The sequence below is a fragment of the Olea europaea genome, unplaced genomic scaffold (assembly GCF_002742605.1).
Source record: "Olea europaea var. sylvestris unplaced genomic scaffold, O_europaea_v1 scaffold3467, whole genome shotgun sequence".
Lineage (NCBI taxonomy): Eukaryota > Viridiplantae > Streptophyta > Magnoliopsida > Lamiales > Oleaceae > Olea > Olea europaea.
In genome coordinates, this window is record NW_019253756.1 from 1 (window position 1) to 17,793 (window position 17,793).

Here is a 17,793-nt window from a genome sequence, read left to right on the forward strand (position 1 = left end):
AAGACGTACAACGTACGTAATTACTACTGGTAATTTAAAAAGGTTGCATGTATCAGAAAAAACAACAAAGAAAAGTTGATTTGAATATATCAAATCCATGAATTTCATGTGAATGCATAAAAATCCATAAACGAGACACGTGAAAGTCTCATCAAGTGGTAACTCCGAGTGACTTCAGCTCATTTGTCATCCTTGATCGAGGTTTAGAAAGACACGAGAGCTTCTCTGATGAACACTTAAGGGAGGAAATCGAGCAGTCGAATTTCAATCTTCTACGCTTTCACCGGCGTTTGGTGGGGCTGGTGTTTTATAAAATGAAAGAGTGAATGATCAACAAAAAGCAGGTTCTGCAACAGCTGTAGTTTTTGCAGTTTCCTCTCCATGTGCAAATCAAATTCCTCAAACTGAACAATCTTGTCTTCAAACTCTTTTGTCTGCAAAATTAAAGTTGCCAAGAAACCACCTAAATAGTGAGAAAAATGCAAGGAATTATTACCAAACAGCACAAACCTGTTGACATTTGGAGTGGGTTGTACCTGAACAGCAATGCCAGATATTGCCTTCTCCAGCTCCTCGTCTTCCTTCTCAAGCTGCAATCTTACTTCAGAAAGAGCTCCTTCCATTGAATTTAGGTCGTCGCCATTAGATGCAAAATCAGATTCTGCAGAGGAACTGAAGTTCAGACTGGTCAGCATTTATCTTCTTTTTATTGATTATTACCATTTAGAGAGAGACTTGGGGAGAGGGGTTCTAATTTGGTCGAACTTGGTATCTCGTTTACTACGTTCGCACAAAGTTAAAGAAATGGACAAAACATAAATAAAATGACTATGGCAGGAATGAGGATGCCATGACAGCGGTGTGGCTATGATAGCAAGGATAAAATAAAATGTAAATATAAACTAAAATGCCAAGATGAAAACAAGGATAATTAAGGGTAGAATGGCTTCAGTCATTATGGGCCTTGTGGCCAGTGATTAAAAAAGGCTAATATCAATACATCTACTTCAATGACACAAGGCGTAAACCTGATTCAAAGCAATATAATAAATAAATTATAGCAATAGTAAATTATAAGATAGTTTATTAAAGAAATCTATAATAGAACATTTCAATAAATAAAGTTATAAAATTACAACTAGAAAATAAAATAGGTTAGGACGTGTAAGGGATCTTCATTTCTGTTCACTAATCTCCAATTCTTTTTCTTCCTAGTTTTCAGGGTTGAGCTCTGTTTCAAACCCCCCCAAAATTCCTAATGACATTTACCTAAGAGCCCTGAGGTGTATGCCTCAGTTAGTAATTAAATAATATATCATTATTTGTATTAATTTCTAATTTTGATATTCATTTTATTAATCATTGCTAGGGTTTGATTTAATAGCTTTTATTAGATATTTCTTACCTATAGTTGAATCTTTAAAACCTTATATAAAAAGGGTCTTATACTTTGTAATAAATATAACTTCAATAATGAAACAAATTGATATTCTCCCCCAATTTCTCTCTATTCTCTCCCTCTTCTTCTCTTCCCTTTCCCCTTCTCATATAATTGTTCTATTGCATCCAACGTCAATTTAGTATTAGAGCCATCGTCTCCTTTGTTTGAACAGTATAAAAATACAAGAAGAATTCAACTCGACAGCAATTAAGGGCACAATTTTTTGTTTTTCATTATAGCAGTTTCCAAAAAAATAAATAAATAAAATAAAATAAAATTGCAGCAGTACATTCATCTTCAGTATAGTTGCTATTTACAGTTTCATTGAAAAAATAATAATAAAAATAAAACAAATCGTTATGCTTCTGCTGCTGTTCAATAATCCCTTCGAATTCGTTGGAGTTCTTCAACAAGAACAATCTATATACATTATTCACACCCAATACCCAATCCACTAACTAATTCTAACCTACAGATCCAGCCTTAAACTCCTAAAATGGTCCATATTACCCATCAACAAAAACTTAGCCACAGCAATCCGTTTAAGCCCAATACAATAACCACAGGATCTGGCCTAACACCATATCCCTAATTAACCAATATCCAACCCATTAACCAAAATATCCATCTTCTAAACCTAAACACCCAACCCATACACCACATCCAACCCATCACACGCCCAACCCAGTTCCATCTGATCCACAATAATCCCACGCCCATATCCATAATCCACTAGGTCATTATTAACCAGCCCATCTCATTACCAGGTGTCATCCCCTCCTTCTCCAACAACCTTCCTCAAAGTCATCGCCTACTGTGGCCACATCACCGACCACCATACACACCAAGAAATGCCACCCACAATTCATAATCACCGCCGACCACCACACATCTACATCTACCACCACCACTTCATCCTAATCCCAACATACACCGCCTGCTTCAGGTCCGTCGCCCCTGCTACTTAAATCGAAAGCCAAACATATCTGATGAAACTAGCCAGCGAATTCCTCGCACTAGTTGGATTTGAACTACTTGTCAGATAGATTGTGTTTCTCTTTATCAAAATGAAAAAAAAAATTCCAACTATATGTTCCTAATGGCTACTAACTTGAACAATTGTACATACACATATTCTTCTTCAAACTAAAAAGTATTGAAATCTTAAAATTTGAAAAACNCCCTGTTCGAGCCATATTTTTCATGTTATCATAATGAGAAAATTGACCATTGGAGAGGGGGTTGGATCCTACGCATGAAACAACATGTCAACAAATGCAGTTGGACTTGTGAGATAATGGTCCAAATTTTTATTTTTTTTGTCCCAAAAATTTGGTTCAAACAAGGGCTTAGATTTTTTTAGATTTATTGCTAGTAAGATATAAATATATATTGAATTCAATGAAATAATGTCATAAAAGTAGACAGACAAAAAAATATACGATGAAATTGGCGGTTAAAATCGGACCAAATCGTTAGGTTTAGGTTTGAGTTTTTTCAAACCGTTCAAAATAGTTTGATTTAGATTTGGGTTTTACTCAAACCAATTTAAACGATTTGGTATGAAAATTTGTCAAAAATCGATAAAATCGGACCGCTTACACCCCTACACACATCATATGGAGGGGCTCATGCATATTGATTTATTTGTGGGCCCTCCTTAATGTGTGAGAAAATGTCATGCTGTATGTACACTTGTGTGAGGGTGTCATGCTTTGCGTACACTAAAAAGAATACACACAACATAATCTTTTTTAATATGCTAGAGCAAGTCGTACATCGGCGATAAACTTAGTCGAGGCCGAACTGCAAACAAAATTTAATCGAAGAGTCAAATCAAGTTTAATTTCAACTTCACCATTACATAAAAAATCGGACGATAACCACTAACCATCTCTACCAGCAGTTCACCAGAATTACTGATAAGTGTGTTTTTGCACACTTATTTAAATCACAAACATGACTTAATTACGAGCAAAATGTTTAAATTGTGACTTAATCTCATTGAATTCATGCAATGTAGGCGTTTCTATGGAAATGGTGGAATTCGGGAGAAAATAGTCGAAAAAGGACTAAAATGGGGCAAAGTGATAGTTCAGGGACCAAAGTAAAATTATCCAAAAGATGGTTCGAAGGACAAATCAAGGAAGTGAATGAGCTAAGTACCAATTTGGTGATATTATGAGATGATGGAAATAAAAGAAACAAGCGAAAACGGACTAAAGTTGAAGAAACTGAAAGTTCGGGGATCAAGTTGCAAAAAATCCATAGATGAGACGAGCAATGGAATGAAGATTCAAGAGTGTTAGATGTCAATCGGATGAGGAAAGGAGTCAAAGAGATGAAATATGGTCGAAATATTATCAAGTATCAACTTTCAGGCGAAAAAGTTATGCTCGTGACTTTTAGTCTCTATTTGAGATCCATTTTTGGCATAGTAAACATCAGAATTTGAGAAAGCTCCTTCTATCAAAAGTGTATATCTTTGAGTTTTCTTCCCAATTAACTTTGAATCACTTCAATCAGAGATCAAGAAAAAAAGTTATAACCAAAATAATAAAAGCTGTCCGGCGGAAAGAATCGCATAACTATGCGGTCGCATAGAGCCCTCCCAAGAAATTTTTCTCAATTTTTTTTTTACTCTTTTGGTAATCTAATTTTCACGCGATATAATCCAGAAAGAGGCAGAACGTATTGGAGGCAGAAAAATACTTCTTGGAGAGGATTTTGAGCACAAGAACGAAGATTTACACGAAGAGCTTCAAGATTTCTCAAGATTTCATAACCCGGTGATGCTTTTTATCCAAAATCTGATGTATTCTTTTATTTTAACTATGTTAGGCTAGATTTTCATGCGCTAGGAAATCGATGTACTATGTAATTTGATCTTTAATTTTCTAGTTTTGCAATTTGATATTAAGACATATTTCTATTATTTTGAATGATTTATATGCAATTATTGTTTCCACAATTAAGGGCCCGTAATTGTGTGAGTTTGGGTGATTTATTCTTGCATTCGAGAGAATTGGAATAGGTTCGACATAATATAAATCATCGTAGGGTCCGATAGGGGATAGAAATATCCGCTATGCCCTACGTGAATCTTTAAGTGTTCATAAAATCGCATGCATTTTTACATATGCAATTGTCATAAAACTATAGGCCGGTGGTATGTATAAATAGGTTTTATACATCTCGAAAGAGAGTATTGGATAGACTTAGGAACATTGATTCGTCACAATTGAAGTGTGTTGTCACATTGTGCAATTAGGGTTTTAAAGTGATAATTGCATGGAAAATCGTGATCCTGGTGTGTTTAATTTCTATTGATTACAACAAACGTGCGTTTTCCACATTTAATTTCATTCTAGAGTATTAAAAATATTTTTTTGCATACTTAATTTAATTCAATCATAAAAATTACATAATTAGGATTTTCTTTCCAAAATTAGGGTTTTCATTAGGTTCACATTCACTTTAGTAATTTAATTTCGGCTAAGGCGACGATCGATAAAATTGAACTAATTAATCTCTATGGGACGATATTCGAACTCATTTAATTCACTTTGTTATTTGTTAACGAACCGTACACTTGCGGTAGTTTTAAATCGAAAGAAATAATTTCGTGAACAAGTTTTTGACGTCATTGCCGGGAATTGAGTTTAGTTTAATTTAATTTCTCGAGGCACTAATTCGAACTTCAATTTTTATTTTACTAGTATAATTTTATTTTTATTTTAGGTTAAGGAGAGGCAATGGACGAAGGAAATGAGATTCTGGGAGATTTCTTAACTCCTCAGGTAATTCAAAGTCAATCCAGCATAGTATATTCACCGTTTGGGCATCTAAATTTTCAGTTGAAGACCAATGTGATACAGCTATTTCAAAATGGACACCAATTTTATAGCAAAGCCAACGAGAATCCACATACACACATATCTCGTTTTTTGGATATGTGTCAACATTTCAGATACCAAGAGATTTCGGACGACGCTATTAGGCTAAGGCTATTTCCACATACGCTATAAGACAGAGCGCTCGAATGGTTGGATTCAGTTCCGGTTGCAAGTATCACTACATGGAACGAGTTGGCAAACAAATTCTGCACAAAGTTTTTCTCCCTAGCCAAGATAGCGAAGCTGAAACATGACATATCAATATTCAATCAAGGAGAAATTGAATCATTTGACGAAGTTTGGAACAGATTCAAAAACATGCTTCGGAAGTGCCCTCAACATGGGTTTGATAAAAAGACTCAAATCCGATTCTTCTACACAGGGTTACTTCCATGCCACAAGAACATGGTGGATTCAGCTTCAGATGGCTCAATATATCCACATGAACAGTTGATGGGGCATTGGAATTATTTGAGAGAATGGCTACCACATCAGCCATGTGGTCTTCTGAGAGGGCGATTCCAAGGAAAACTCCGGGTGTCTACGAGATGGATACTTATTCAGCAATATCTGCAAAAATCAACTCTTTGTATCATAAGGTAGAAAGCATATCACAAGCAGCACAAGCTAAGAAGAGCAATTGTGAGGAATGTAGAGTTGAGCGTAAAACATCGGAATGCCCAATACTCATTCAAGGAATTGAGCAAGCAGACTATGCACAGTGGGGACAACGCCAACAACACAATCAATATGGAGAAACTTTCAATCCCAGTTGGAAAAAGCATCCCAACTTCTCTTGGAGCAACCAGAATCAAAATAGGCCACAGTGACAATTTCAACAACAAGAGAAGATGCCTCAATTGGAAGATATGATAGGAAAATTCATGGAGAAAGCCGAAACTATACTTCAAAATCAAAATGCAGCCATCAAAAATTTGGAAACTCAGATGGGGTAGTTGGCCATCGCATTGACTGGCAGAACTCCTGGTAACTTGCCGAGTAACGCAGAAATCAATCCTAAAGAGCAAGCCAAGTTCATTACAACTCGAAGTAGAATACAATTGCATGAAATCCATGTCAAGAGACTGGGTGTGATTGGAGAGACATCTTCCCCTGCTGAAGAAGAGAATGTTGTAAAGGAATTAACTCCAAAGGAAAATTCAAAAAAGTCACAGGATAAGGCCAAAGTCATTGTCAACCTATACGAGCCTCCGATTTCCTTTTCACAGCGGTTGAAGAAGCAAAAATTGGAGCAACAGTACAAAAAATTCCTAGAAATCTTCAAAAAGCTCCATATCAACATCCCACTAGCCGATGCACTATTCCAGATGTCTAGCTATGTGAAGTTTCTCAAAGATATTATATCAAACAAACGCAAGCTAGAGGACCATGAGACAGTAATGCTTACGGAGGAATGCAGTGCCAGAATCCAGAAAAAGCTCCCACCAAAATTGAAAGATTCAAGGAGTTTCACTATGCCTTGCACAATTGGTTATTTTTATTTTGATAAGGCATTGTGTGATCTTGGTGCAAGTATTAACTTGATCCCACTCTCTGTTTTCAGGAAACTAGAATTGGGAGAGCCTAAGACAACCACAATAGCTCTACAGCTAGCTGATCGATCACTTACACATCCACGAGGGATTATCGAAGATGTATTGGTCAAAGTGGATAAACTTATATTCCCAGCAGACTTCTTGATTTTGGATATGGAAGAAGACAAGGACGTGCTTATCATATTGGGACAACCATTTTTGGCTACTGCAAGAGCCCTTATAGATGTACGGTAATGACAATTAACTCTGAGGCTGGGGGAGGAACAAGTCTCTTTTAATGTTTTCAAGGCAATGAGATACCCCCAACGAGCCTGAAAGCTATTTCCAGATTGAAGTGATTGACATAGGAATCCCCTATAATTTTGAGTTGAAGAAACAGCCAAACATTCATGAGGCCTGTATAGTACACTCTCCATCCGTTCTTATCGATTCAAAGGAGATTAAGGCATTCAATATGGGATTTCAAACGGATGATGAGAGAAAGACAAACCACTTGGAGAAAGACAGGGATGAAATTCGGAGGATAACTGCAATGCGAAACAAAACCATATTGAACAAACTATGCAGGACCTCCCAAGCCATATTTAAAGTGCCATAAAATACCTATGCCAAAAGTCGAGCTATCGACTATAAAATAGCGCTGATTGGGAGGCAACCTAACGTCTCTACCCTTTATTTATTTCATTTTGCATTAGTCTAGGAGTTTTTCAATTTTTCAACATTTTTATTAGTTTAGGTCATCGTTCATCCATGCATGTCAATAAATAGCCTAAGCACAATCCACACGAGTCCCAATGCATTGAGCACGAGTCATAAGGTTGACGTCCTGTTTTAGTCAATCATGGGTCAAATTGAACAAAGTGCATGATTAGAGCTAAACTTTGTTGGTGATTCACATTTTTGTGATATAAACTTTACATTGAGATTAATTTATGCATCTTACATACCAACAGTGTACACATGCACCTTGAAATAAGTTTGGCGGAATGGTGTGTCACATGGATTCCTTGATGTACACCCAAGTTTATCAATTATCACCATAAGATATAACATGCCTTTTGGTCGCAATTGTTACTTTTCCCTCTCTTGCCTTGATAGTAGCTTTAACAAAAAGGATCTTTTCACTCAGGAAATTACAAAAGGACCAATACATAAGTTTCCAAGAAGATGGACACTTTATGTGTAAAAAGACACTAACAATTCAGACAATTTAAATTCAGTGCCTGATGATCTACTGAAATCTTAAAGAAAATCAATCAATGCAAATTTCAACAGAGCTCAAGGATTTGAACATACAAGTATTAGATTTCCTGCCTAATCCATAAATCGCAATGGATAGTACATACCTTGCTGTTTGGATGCACCAGAGGTCAAGCTCTCTTTAAGTTTTATGTCCCCAAGAGCAGACAGAGCAGCTAAAGCAGCACGTGCTGCCACTTCTTTCAACATCTACTCCAACCAAAGTGGAGAGAAAAGCAGCCTGATGAAATGTCCTAAACATGAAAAAGGCAAAACTATCAATAATAGGAAGAAGAATGTAGCTAAGAGCAAATGGTCACGACCAAAAAAGATACAATGACCTTTAATTGACTGGCTCAAGTGCGACATACAGTGTGCAGGGGACAAGGAGTACAGGGAAAATGCATCCTTCACTTAACTACTTAGAACTAAATAAATATAGCCCCTGTTTGACAACCATTATTTTCAAGCTCTTTTTTCTACATACTCATTTTCAACCACATATTCACAAAATAAAATATTCTACCCTTAAACCCAAAACATTTCCATACTTTTTAACCACACATTCCCCTAAAAATCACTATTCAAACCTTTGTTTTTCAAAAACAATGGTTTTCAAACAGGGGCACAATATATCATAGATAAGACAGTAACCTGATTACCGAAATTGCTATACAACCCAAATTGCACCCTTAGCATTAAGTTCCTGAGACCATATTATTTATCTCCATGAGTACTTACTTTTAGGACTGTCGAAAACCCCTAATACCTTGCTAAACCCAGGGTGCCTGATGGAAGCCCAGGAGGTAAAGATCAACAAACCTTGTGTCACATTAATTTTAACTATATCTAATCTAAAATTCTAAGAGCCTGATTAGTCTTCGAATCAAAAAAGGGAGTTGTTACCTGAGCCATAATTGGGTTACTAAAATCAGATAGGGGTGTGAGACACATCCTTTTAGTTGGTCTTGAAAGATCTTGTGAACTTAGGGCAGCATCCAGCTCGGAAGATTCTGAAGGCCCATCAAACTGTTCGCCAAATGGAAAATTTACAAAGTGAGTTACACATTGCTTCTCACTTCTACCACCAACATGCTCTGCGACTTTCTTCCAGTCATCACCATAGTGCATAATAGCTTCTAGAAGTTGCAAAGTCTCTTTATCTGTCCAATCTGTCTTTGCCTCTTCACTGATCTCAACCCTCTTAAACTCCAAAGACTCCCTATAATTACCCCGCACATTGCAACTTGCACAAAGTCTCATATCATGCTGCACAAAGATTAAAGACAAAAATGTAAAATTCAGCAGTTAACCACAATTTTATGCTCTCAAATTCATATATTAACAAGATAATGACTACCAAGTAAAGCAAATAACTTCTGTAGATACAAAGAAATATTAAAATGATATATTACAGACTATATAAATACAGTATTCAAGAACTTAATGTTTAATTACTAAAATAAAATACAGTTTACACAAACAATAAGCATCAAGGATAACCAATGAGTATTAGTAGAAGCTAAATTTTAAGAATTTCTCATCTAATACACAAAACTATCTTATTAATAGCACCGAATATCCATCCCCAACATAACACTAAAACAGGGTGCCAAACATGCACGAAGTACCTTATCAGAGGCAAAGCAAGCAAAGCTGCAAATACCCTTGCAGTTGCTGCAGGGCTTTGACTTGGAAACCGTAACAGGTGCCACTGCCACCAGCGGCATCACCACCCTGCAAAGTAGCTGTTGCCAACTTGCTCTCCTCTTCCCATTTCAACTGTGGCTTTGAAGAGCCGGTGTAATTGATCAAACCCCAAGCTTCCAAGAAATCGAATATCCTCCGAATTGACCCCACATCACCAACAATGGTTTCCGGACCTCAGTGAAGGTAACTTTCTTGGTGGGGTTTTCTCGAAATCGCCTAATGAGGCATTCCTGTAATACTTGTAAACCCCAGGGTTCTTAGAGGGAGACCTTCCGTCGAAGAACTCAGGGACAAATTTAAACTCACATTCGTGTATCCTGTTCCACGAAAACCACCCTAAAGAGCCCAAAAAATAAGATTATTTAACAAAAACAAATTAATAGTTATCCACAAAGCAAATAAAATATAGACGTGTAAGCATACGAGAATAGCTGGGGATGTGGATGACGTCAGCATCAGAGAAGGGTGGTACGGGATGAGTACGCCCAGTGGCAGTGGAGGTAGTGGTGGCCGCGGCAGTAACTGTAATGGGGGTGGGGTTGGGGGTAGGGGTAGGGGTGACGGAGGCGAGGTTGGCTTTGGAGTCGGAAGGTGGGGTAAGGTCAATAGTGATTGTGGCCGTAGGAGCGTCGGTAATTGGGTTTCCGGCAGAGGGCTCAGGCGTGGGTGTCGAAGGAGATTTCATATTAGCAGCCTGAGTAAATTTAACCAATAATCACTGGAATTTAAAGCTTGTTTACTATTTGCTCGCTCATCTTTCACAGCTTACTGAATCCTCACTCATTTTTTCATATAATTACTCATTCACCACTCGTCTTTTCAAATAATTGGACGACTTTTATGGCAAATTTTCGACAACTTCCGATCACAAAGAATGCCGAATTTTGATATCGTTGAAAAGCCTACGATGTCCTTTTCAATTATCACCCAAAATCTCATTATAACTCTAAGGGATTCGATCGGAAAATTGCCTTAAAAGTTGCCCAAAAATTCTGAAAATTTGCCCAGATTTTCAGATTTTTTGGGCAACTTTTATGGCAATTTTTCGACAACTTTCGACCATCAAAACTATCAAATTTTGATACCATTGGAAAGCTCACAATGTCCTCTTCAATTACCATCCAAAATTTCTCCATAACTCCAAAGGATTCGGTCGGAATAAATTCACAAAGTCAGCATCTCGAAAAGGCGAAAATCTGGACAAAGTTCGGGATTCTGACTTTGTGGGTTTATTCCGACCGAATCCTTTGGAGTTATCGGGAAATTTTGGGTGGTAATTGAAGAGAACATTGTGGGCTTTCCAATGATATCAAACTTAGATAGTTTTGATGGTCGAAAGTTGCTGAAAAATTGCCTTAAAAGTCGTCCAAAAAATCTGAAAATCTGGGCAGATTTTCAGAATTTTGGGACGACCTTTGAGGCAATTTTCGGATCGAATCCCTTGGAGTTATAATGAGATTTTGGGTGGTAATTAAAGAGAATATCGTGGGCTTTCCAACGGTATCAAAATTCGACATTTTTTGTGGTCGGAAGTTGTCGCAAAAGTCGCCCAATTATTTGAAGAGACGAGTGGTGAATGAGTAGTTATATGAAAAGATGAATGAACGTTCAGTAACCTGTGAAAAATGAGTGAGCAAGTAGTAACCAAGTGTAAAGTTCAGTGATTATTGATTAAATTTACTCGCCATTTAATCGTTTTGAGTTCTAAAATTTTTAATAGGGTTATGCTATGTATACTCCCCACAATCCTTTACAAACCTATCTAGGGCGGTAAGTAAAAATCGTAAAATCGAAAAATTGAATCGAAATCATATTTTAGAAATCATCGATTTGGTGTTACGTGGACCCGATCAATGAAATGATTTTGAATCAAATCAAACCGGTCAAAATTTTTTGGTTTAGGTTTGAGAATTTTAATTGCGGTTTAAAACTAAATCGGACCCGTAAAAAATATATAAAAATAAAAAAAATGAAATTTTTTGAAAATTCATCCAATAATGTAAAATTCAATAATTTTACCATTTGTAGGTATTTTTGTCAATTTCTAATTTTCTAATACATATATATTGTTATTACCTAATAATCATATTTATATTTAATAATCTCAAAACTAACATAATCTATCAACAGCTCTTTTTCGCTTTAGAATTCAGATGAACTCCAGTCGACATCGGACACAATCTTGAGCCATCGGCACCACATACACTTCTTCTTCGAATTTTTTACGCCTCTTCAAAGTTGAATTATAGTCCATTACACCAAAGCGGAGACAAAAAGATTTTAGGCCTTCGGTGATAATATTTGCTACGAATAAAGTTTCAAATCAATAAATTTTTTTAGCAAATTGAGGTAAGAATCTGAAATTAAATGCGTTGTGTAACAACATATAAACGTAAGTTTGTGTAATTGTTATGTTGAGATATTATAAACAACTACTTTATTATTGTGGTTGATTATTCTCTTTGTCTAATCAGTAACATTTTTTCAGATATAATGATTATGCGGTTTTGTTAGATATCATTATGTTTTTTGGGGCTTATATCTCATTTAGTAGACTTGTATTGTAACGTTATCATAACGTCATTAGCCTAAAAAAGGTGAACAAAAATGAAAAAAGTTATGTTTTTGTTTATTGTGATTTCACTTTGATTTAGTAAATATTTAAATTTATCGAATATATATTTAGCCCCTGTTCGAGCCATATTTTTCATGTTATCATAATGAGAAAATTGACCATTGGAGAGGGGGTTGGATCCTACGCATGAAACAATATGTCAACAAATGCAGTTGGACTTGTGAGATAATGGTCCAAATTTTTATTTTTTTGTCCCAAAAATTTGGTTCAAACAAGGGCTTAGATTTTTTTAGATTTATTGCTAGTAAGATATAAATATATATTGAATTCAATGAAATAATGTCATAAAAGTAGACAGACAAAAAAATATACGATGAAATTGGCGGTTAAAATCGGACCAAATCGTTAGGTTTAGGTTTGAGTTTTTTCAAACCGTTCAAAATAGTTTGATTTAGATTTGGGTTTTACTCAAACCAATTTAAACGATTTGGTTTGAAAATTTGTCAAAAATCGATAAAATCGGACCGCTTACACCCCTACGCACATCATATAGAGGGGCTCATGCATATTGATTTATTTGTGGGCCCTCCTTAATGTGTGAGAAAATGTCATGCTGTATGTACACTTGTGTGAGGGTGTCATGCTTTGCGTACACTAAAAAGAATACACACAACATAATCTTTTTTAATATGCTAGAGCAAGTCGTACATCGGCGATAAACTTAGTCGAGGCTGAACTGCAAACAAAATTTAATCGAAGAGTCAAATCAAGTTTAATTTCAACTTCACCATTCCATAAAAAATCGGACTATAACCACTAACCATCTCTACCAGCAGTTCACCAGAATTACCGATAAGTGTGTTTTTGCACACTTATTTAGATCACAAACATGACTTAATTACGAGCAAAATGTTTAAATTGTGACTTAATCTCATTGAATTCATGCAATGTAGGCGTTTCTATGGAAATGGTGGAATTCGGGAGAAAATAGTCGAAAAAGGACTAAAATGGGGCAAAGTGATAGTTCAGGGACCAAAGTAAAATTATCCAAAAGATGGTTCGAAGGACAAATCAAGGAAGTGAATGAGCTAAGTACCAATTTGGCGATATTATGAGATGATGGAAATAAAAGAAACAAGCGAAAACGGACTAAAGTTGAAGAAACTGAAAGTTCGGGGATCAAGTTGCAAAAAATCCATAGATGAGACGAGCAATGGAATGAAGATTCAAGAGTGTTAGATGTCAATCGGATGAGGAAAGGAGTCAAAGAGATGAAATATGGTCGAAATATTATCAAGTATCAACTTTCAGGCGAAAAAGTTATGCTCGTGACTTTTAGTCTCTATTTGAGATCCATTTTTGGCATAGTAAACATCAGAATTTGAGAAAGCCTACTTCTATTAAAAGTGTATATCTTTGAGTTTTCTTCCCAATTAACTTTGAATCACTTCAATCAGAGATCAAGAAAAAAAGTTATAACCAAAATAATAAAAGCTGTCCGGCGGAAAGAATCGCATAACTATGCAGTCGCATAGAGCCCTCCCAAGAAATTTTTCTCAATTTTTTTTTACTCTTTTGGTAATCTAATTTTCACGCGATATAATCCAGAAAGAGGCAGAACGTATTGGAGGCAGAAAAATACTTCTTGGAGAGGATTTTGAGCACAAGAACGAAGATTTACACGAAGAGCTTCAAGATTTCTCAAGATTTCATAACCCGGTGATGCTTTTTATCCAAAATCTGATGTATTCTTTTATTTTAACTATGTTAGGTTAGATTTTCATGTGCTAGGAAATCGATGTACTATGTAATTTGATCTTTAATTTTCTAGTTTTGCAATTTGATATTAAGACATATTTCTATTACTTTGAATGATTTATATGCAATTATTGTTTCCGCAATTAAGGGCTCATAATTGTGTGAGTTTGGGTGATTTATTCTTGCATTCGAGAGAATTGGAATAGGTTCGACATAATATAAATCATCGTAGGGTCCGATAGGGGATAGAAATATCCGCTATGCCCTACGTGAATCTTTAAGTGTTCATAAAATCGCATGCATTTTTACATATGCAATTGTCATAAAACTATAGGCCGGTGGTATGTATAAATAGGTTTTATACATCTCGAAAGAGAGTATTGGATAGACTTAGGAACATTGATTCGTCACAATTGAAGTGTGTTGTCACATTGTGCAATTAGGGTTTTAAAGTGATAATTGCATGGAAAATCGTGATCCTGGTGTGTTTAATTTCTATTGATTACAACAAACGTGCGTTTTCCACATTTAATTTCATTCTAGAGTATTAAAAATATTTTTTTGCATACTTAATTTAATTCAATCATAAAAATTACATAATTAGGATTTTCTTTCCAAAATTAGGGTTTTCATTAGGTTCACATTCACTTTAGTAATTTAATTTCGGCTAAGGAGACGATCGATAAAATTGAACTAATTAATCTCTATGGGACGATATTCGAACTCATTTAATCCACTTTGTTATTTTTTAACGAACCGTACACTTGCGGTAGTTTTAAATCGAAAGAAATAATTTCGTGAACAAGTTTTTGACGTCGTTGCCGGGAATTGAGTTTAGTTTAATTTAATTTCTCGAGGCACTAATTCGAACTTCAATTTTTATTTTGCTAGTATAATTTTATTTTTATTTTAGGTTAAGGAGAGGCAATGGACGAAGGAAATGAGATTCTGGGAGATTTCTTAACTCCTCAGGTAATTCAAAGTCAATCCAGCATAGTATATTCACCGTTTGGGTAGCTAAATTTTCAATTGAAGACCAATGTGATACAGCTATTTCAAAATGGACACCAATTTTATAGCAAAGCCAACGAGAATCCACATACACACATATCTCGTTTTTTGGATATGTGTCAACATTTCAGATACTAAGAGATTTCGGACGACGCTATTAGGCTAAGGCTGTTTCCACATACGCTATAAGACAGAGCGCTCGAATGGTTGGATTCAGTTCCGGTTGCAAGTATCACTACATAGAACGAGTTGGCAAACAAATTCTGCACAAAGTTTTTCTCCCTAGCCAAGATAGCGAAGCTGAAACATGACATATCAATATTCAATCAAGGAGAAATTGAATTATTTGACGAAGTTTGGAACAGATTCAAAAACATGCTTCGGAAGTGCCCTCAACATGGGTTTGATAAAAAAGACTCAAATCCGATTCTTCTACACAGGGTTACTTCCATGCCACAAGAACATGGTGGATTCAGCTTCAGATGGCTCAATATATCCACATGAACAGTTGATGGGGCATTGGAATTATTTGAGAGAATGGCTACCACATCAGCCATGTGGTCTTCTGAGAGGGCGATTCCAAGGAAAACTCCGGGTGTCTACGAGATGGATACTTATTCAGCAATATCTGCAAAAATCAACTCTTTGTATCATAAGGTAGAAAGCATATCACAAGCAGCACAAGTTAAGAAGAGCAATTGTGAGGAATGTAGAGTTGAGCGTAAAACATCGGAATGCCCAATACTCATTCAAGGAATTGAGCAAGCAGACTATGCACAGTGGGGACAACGCCAACAACACAATCAATATGGAGAAACTTTCAATCCTAGTTGGAAAAAGCATCCCAACTTCTCTTGGAGCAACCAGAATCAAAATAGGCCACAGTGACAATTTCAACAACAAGAGAAGATGCCTCAATTGGAAGATATGATAGGAAAATTCGTGGAGAAAGCCGAAACTATACTTCAAAATCAAAATGCAGCCATCAAAAATTTGGAAACTCAGATGGGGTAGTTGGCCATCGCATTGACTGGCAGAACTCCAGGTAACTTGCCGAGTAACGCAGAAATCAATCCCAAAGAGCAAGCCAAGTTCATTACAACTCGAAGTAGAATACAGTTGCATGAAATCCATGTCAAGAGACTGGGTGTGATTGGAGAGACATCTTCCCCTGCTGAAGAAGAGAATGTTGTAAAGGAATTAACTCCAAAGGAAAATTCAAAAAAGTCACAGGATCACAGGATAAGGCCAAAGTCATTGTCAACTTATACGAGCCTCCGATTCCCTTTCCACAGCGGTTGAAGAAGCAAAAATTGGAGCAACAGTACAAAAAATTCCTAGAAATCTTCAAAAAGCTCCATATCAACATCCCACTAGCCGATGCACTATTCCAGATGTCTAGCTATGTGAAGTTTCTCAAAGATAATATATCAAACAAACGCAAGCTAGAGGACCATGAGACAGTAATGCTTACGGAGGAATGCAGTGCCAGAATCCAGAAAAAGCTCCCACCAAAATTGAAAGATTCAAGGAGTTTCACTATCCCTTGCACAATTGGTTATTTTTATTTTGATAAGGCATTGTGTGATCTTGGTGCAAGTATTAACTTGATCCCACTCTCTGTTTTCAGGAAACTAGAATTGGGAGAGCCTAAGACAACCACAATAGCTCTACAGCTAGCTGATCGATCACTTACACATCCACGAGGGATTATCGAAGATGTATTGGTCAAAGTGGATAAACTTATATTCCCAGCAGACTTCTTGATTTTGGATATGGAAGAAGACAAGGACGTGCTTATCATATTGGGACAACCATTTTTGGCTACTGTAAGAGCCTTTATAGATGTACGGCAATGACAATTAACTCTGAGGCTGGGGAAGGAACAAGTCTCTTTTAATGTTTTCAAGGCAATGAGATACCCCCAACGAGCCTGAAAGCTATTTCCAGATTGAAGTGCTTGACATAGGAATCCCCTATAATTTTGAGTTGAAGAAACAGCCAAACATTCATGAGGCCTGTATAGTACACTCTCCATCCGTTCTTATCGATTCAAAGGAGATTAAGGCATTCAATATGGGATTTCAAACGGATGATACAAACTATGCAGGCCCTCCAAAGCCATATTTAAAGTGCCATAAAATACCTATGCCAAAAGTCGAGCTATCGACTATAAAATAGCGCTGATTGGGAGGCAACCTAACGTCTCTACCCTTTATTTATTTCATTTTGCATTAGTCTAGGAGTTTTTCAATTTTTCAACATTTTTATAAGTTTAGGTTATCGTTCATCCATGCATGTCAATAATTAGCCCAACCACAATCCACACGAGTCCCAATGCATTGAGCACGAGTCATAAGGTTGACGTCCTGTTTTAGTCAATCATGGGTCAAATTGAACAAAGTGCATGATTAGAGCTAAACTTTGTTGGTGATTCACATTTTTGTGATATAAACTTTACATTGAGATATAATTTATGCATCTTACATACCAACAGTGTACACATGCACCTTGAAATAAGTTTGGGAGAATGGTGCGTCACATGGATTTTTTCATGCACACCCAAGTTTATCAATTATCACCATAAGATATAATACACATACTTTG

General features: G+C 36.3%; 1 protein-coding gene and 1 pseudogene across 1 annotated transcript; both read right to left on the minus strand.

Moving 5' to 3' along the window:
* Nucleotides 1-6: 6 nt before the first annotated feature.
* LOC111386214 (SWI/SNF complex subunit SWI3B-like) lies at nt 7-695 on the minus strand. Its single transcript, XM_023010667.1, has 2 exons — nt 537-695; nt 7-434 (listed from the first exon to the last, which is right to left on the minus strand). The coding sequence occupies exons 1-2, from the start codon at nt 693-695 to the stop codon at nt 273-275; spliced, it is 321 nt and encodes a 106-aa protein (XP_022866435.1). The 3' UTR covers nt 7-272.
* On the minus strand, nt 537-10,626 carry LOC111386215 (annotated as a pseudogene).
* Between the last annotated feature and the right edge of the window lie 7,167 nt (nt 10,627-17,793).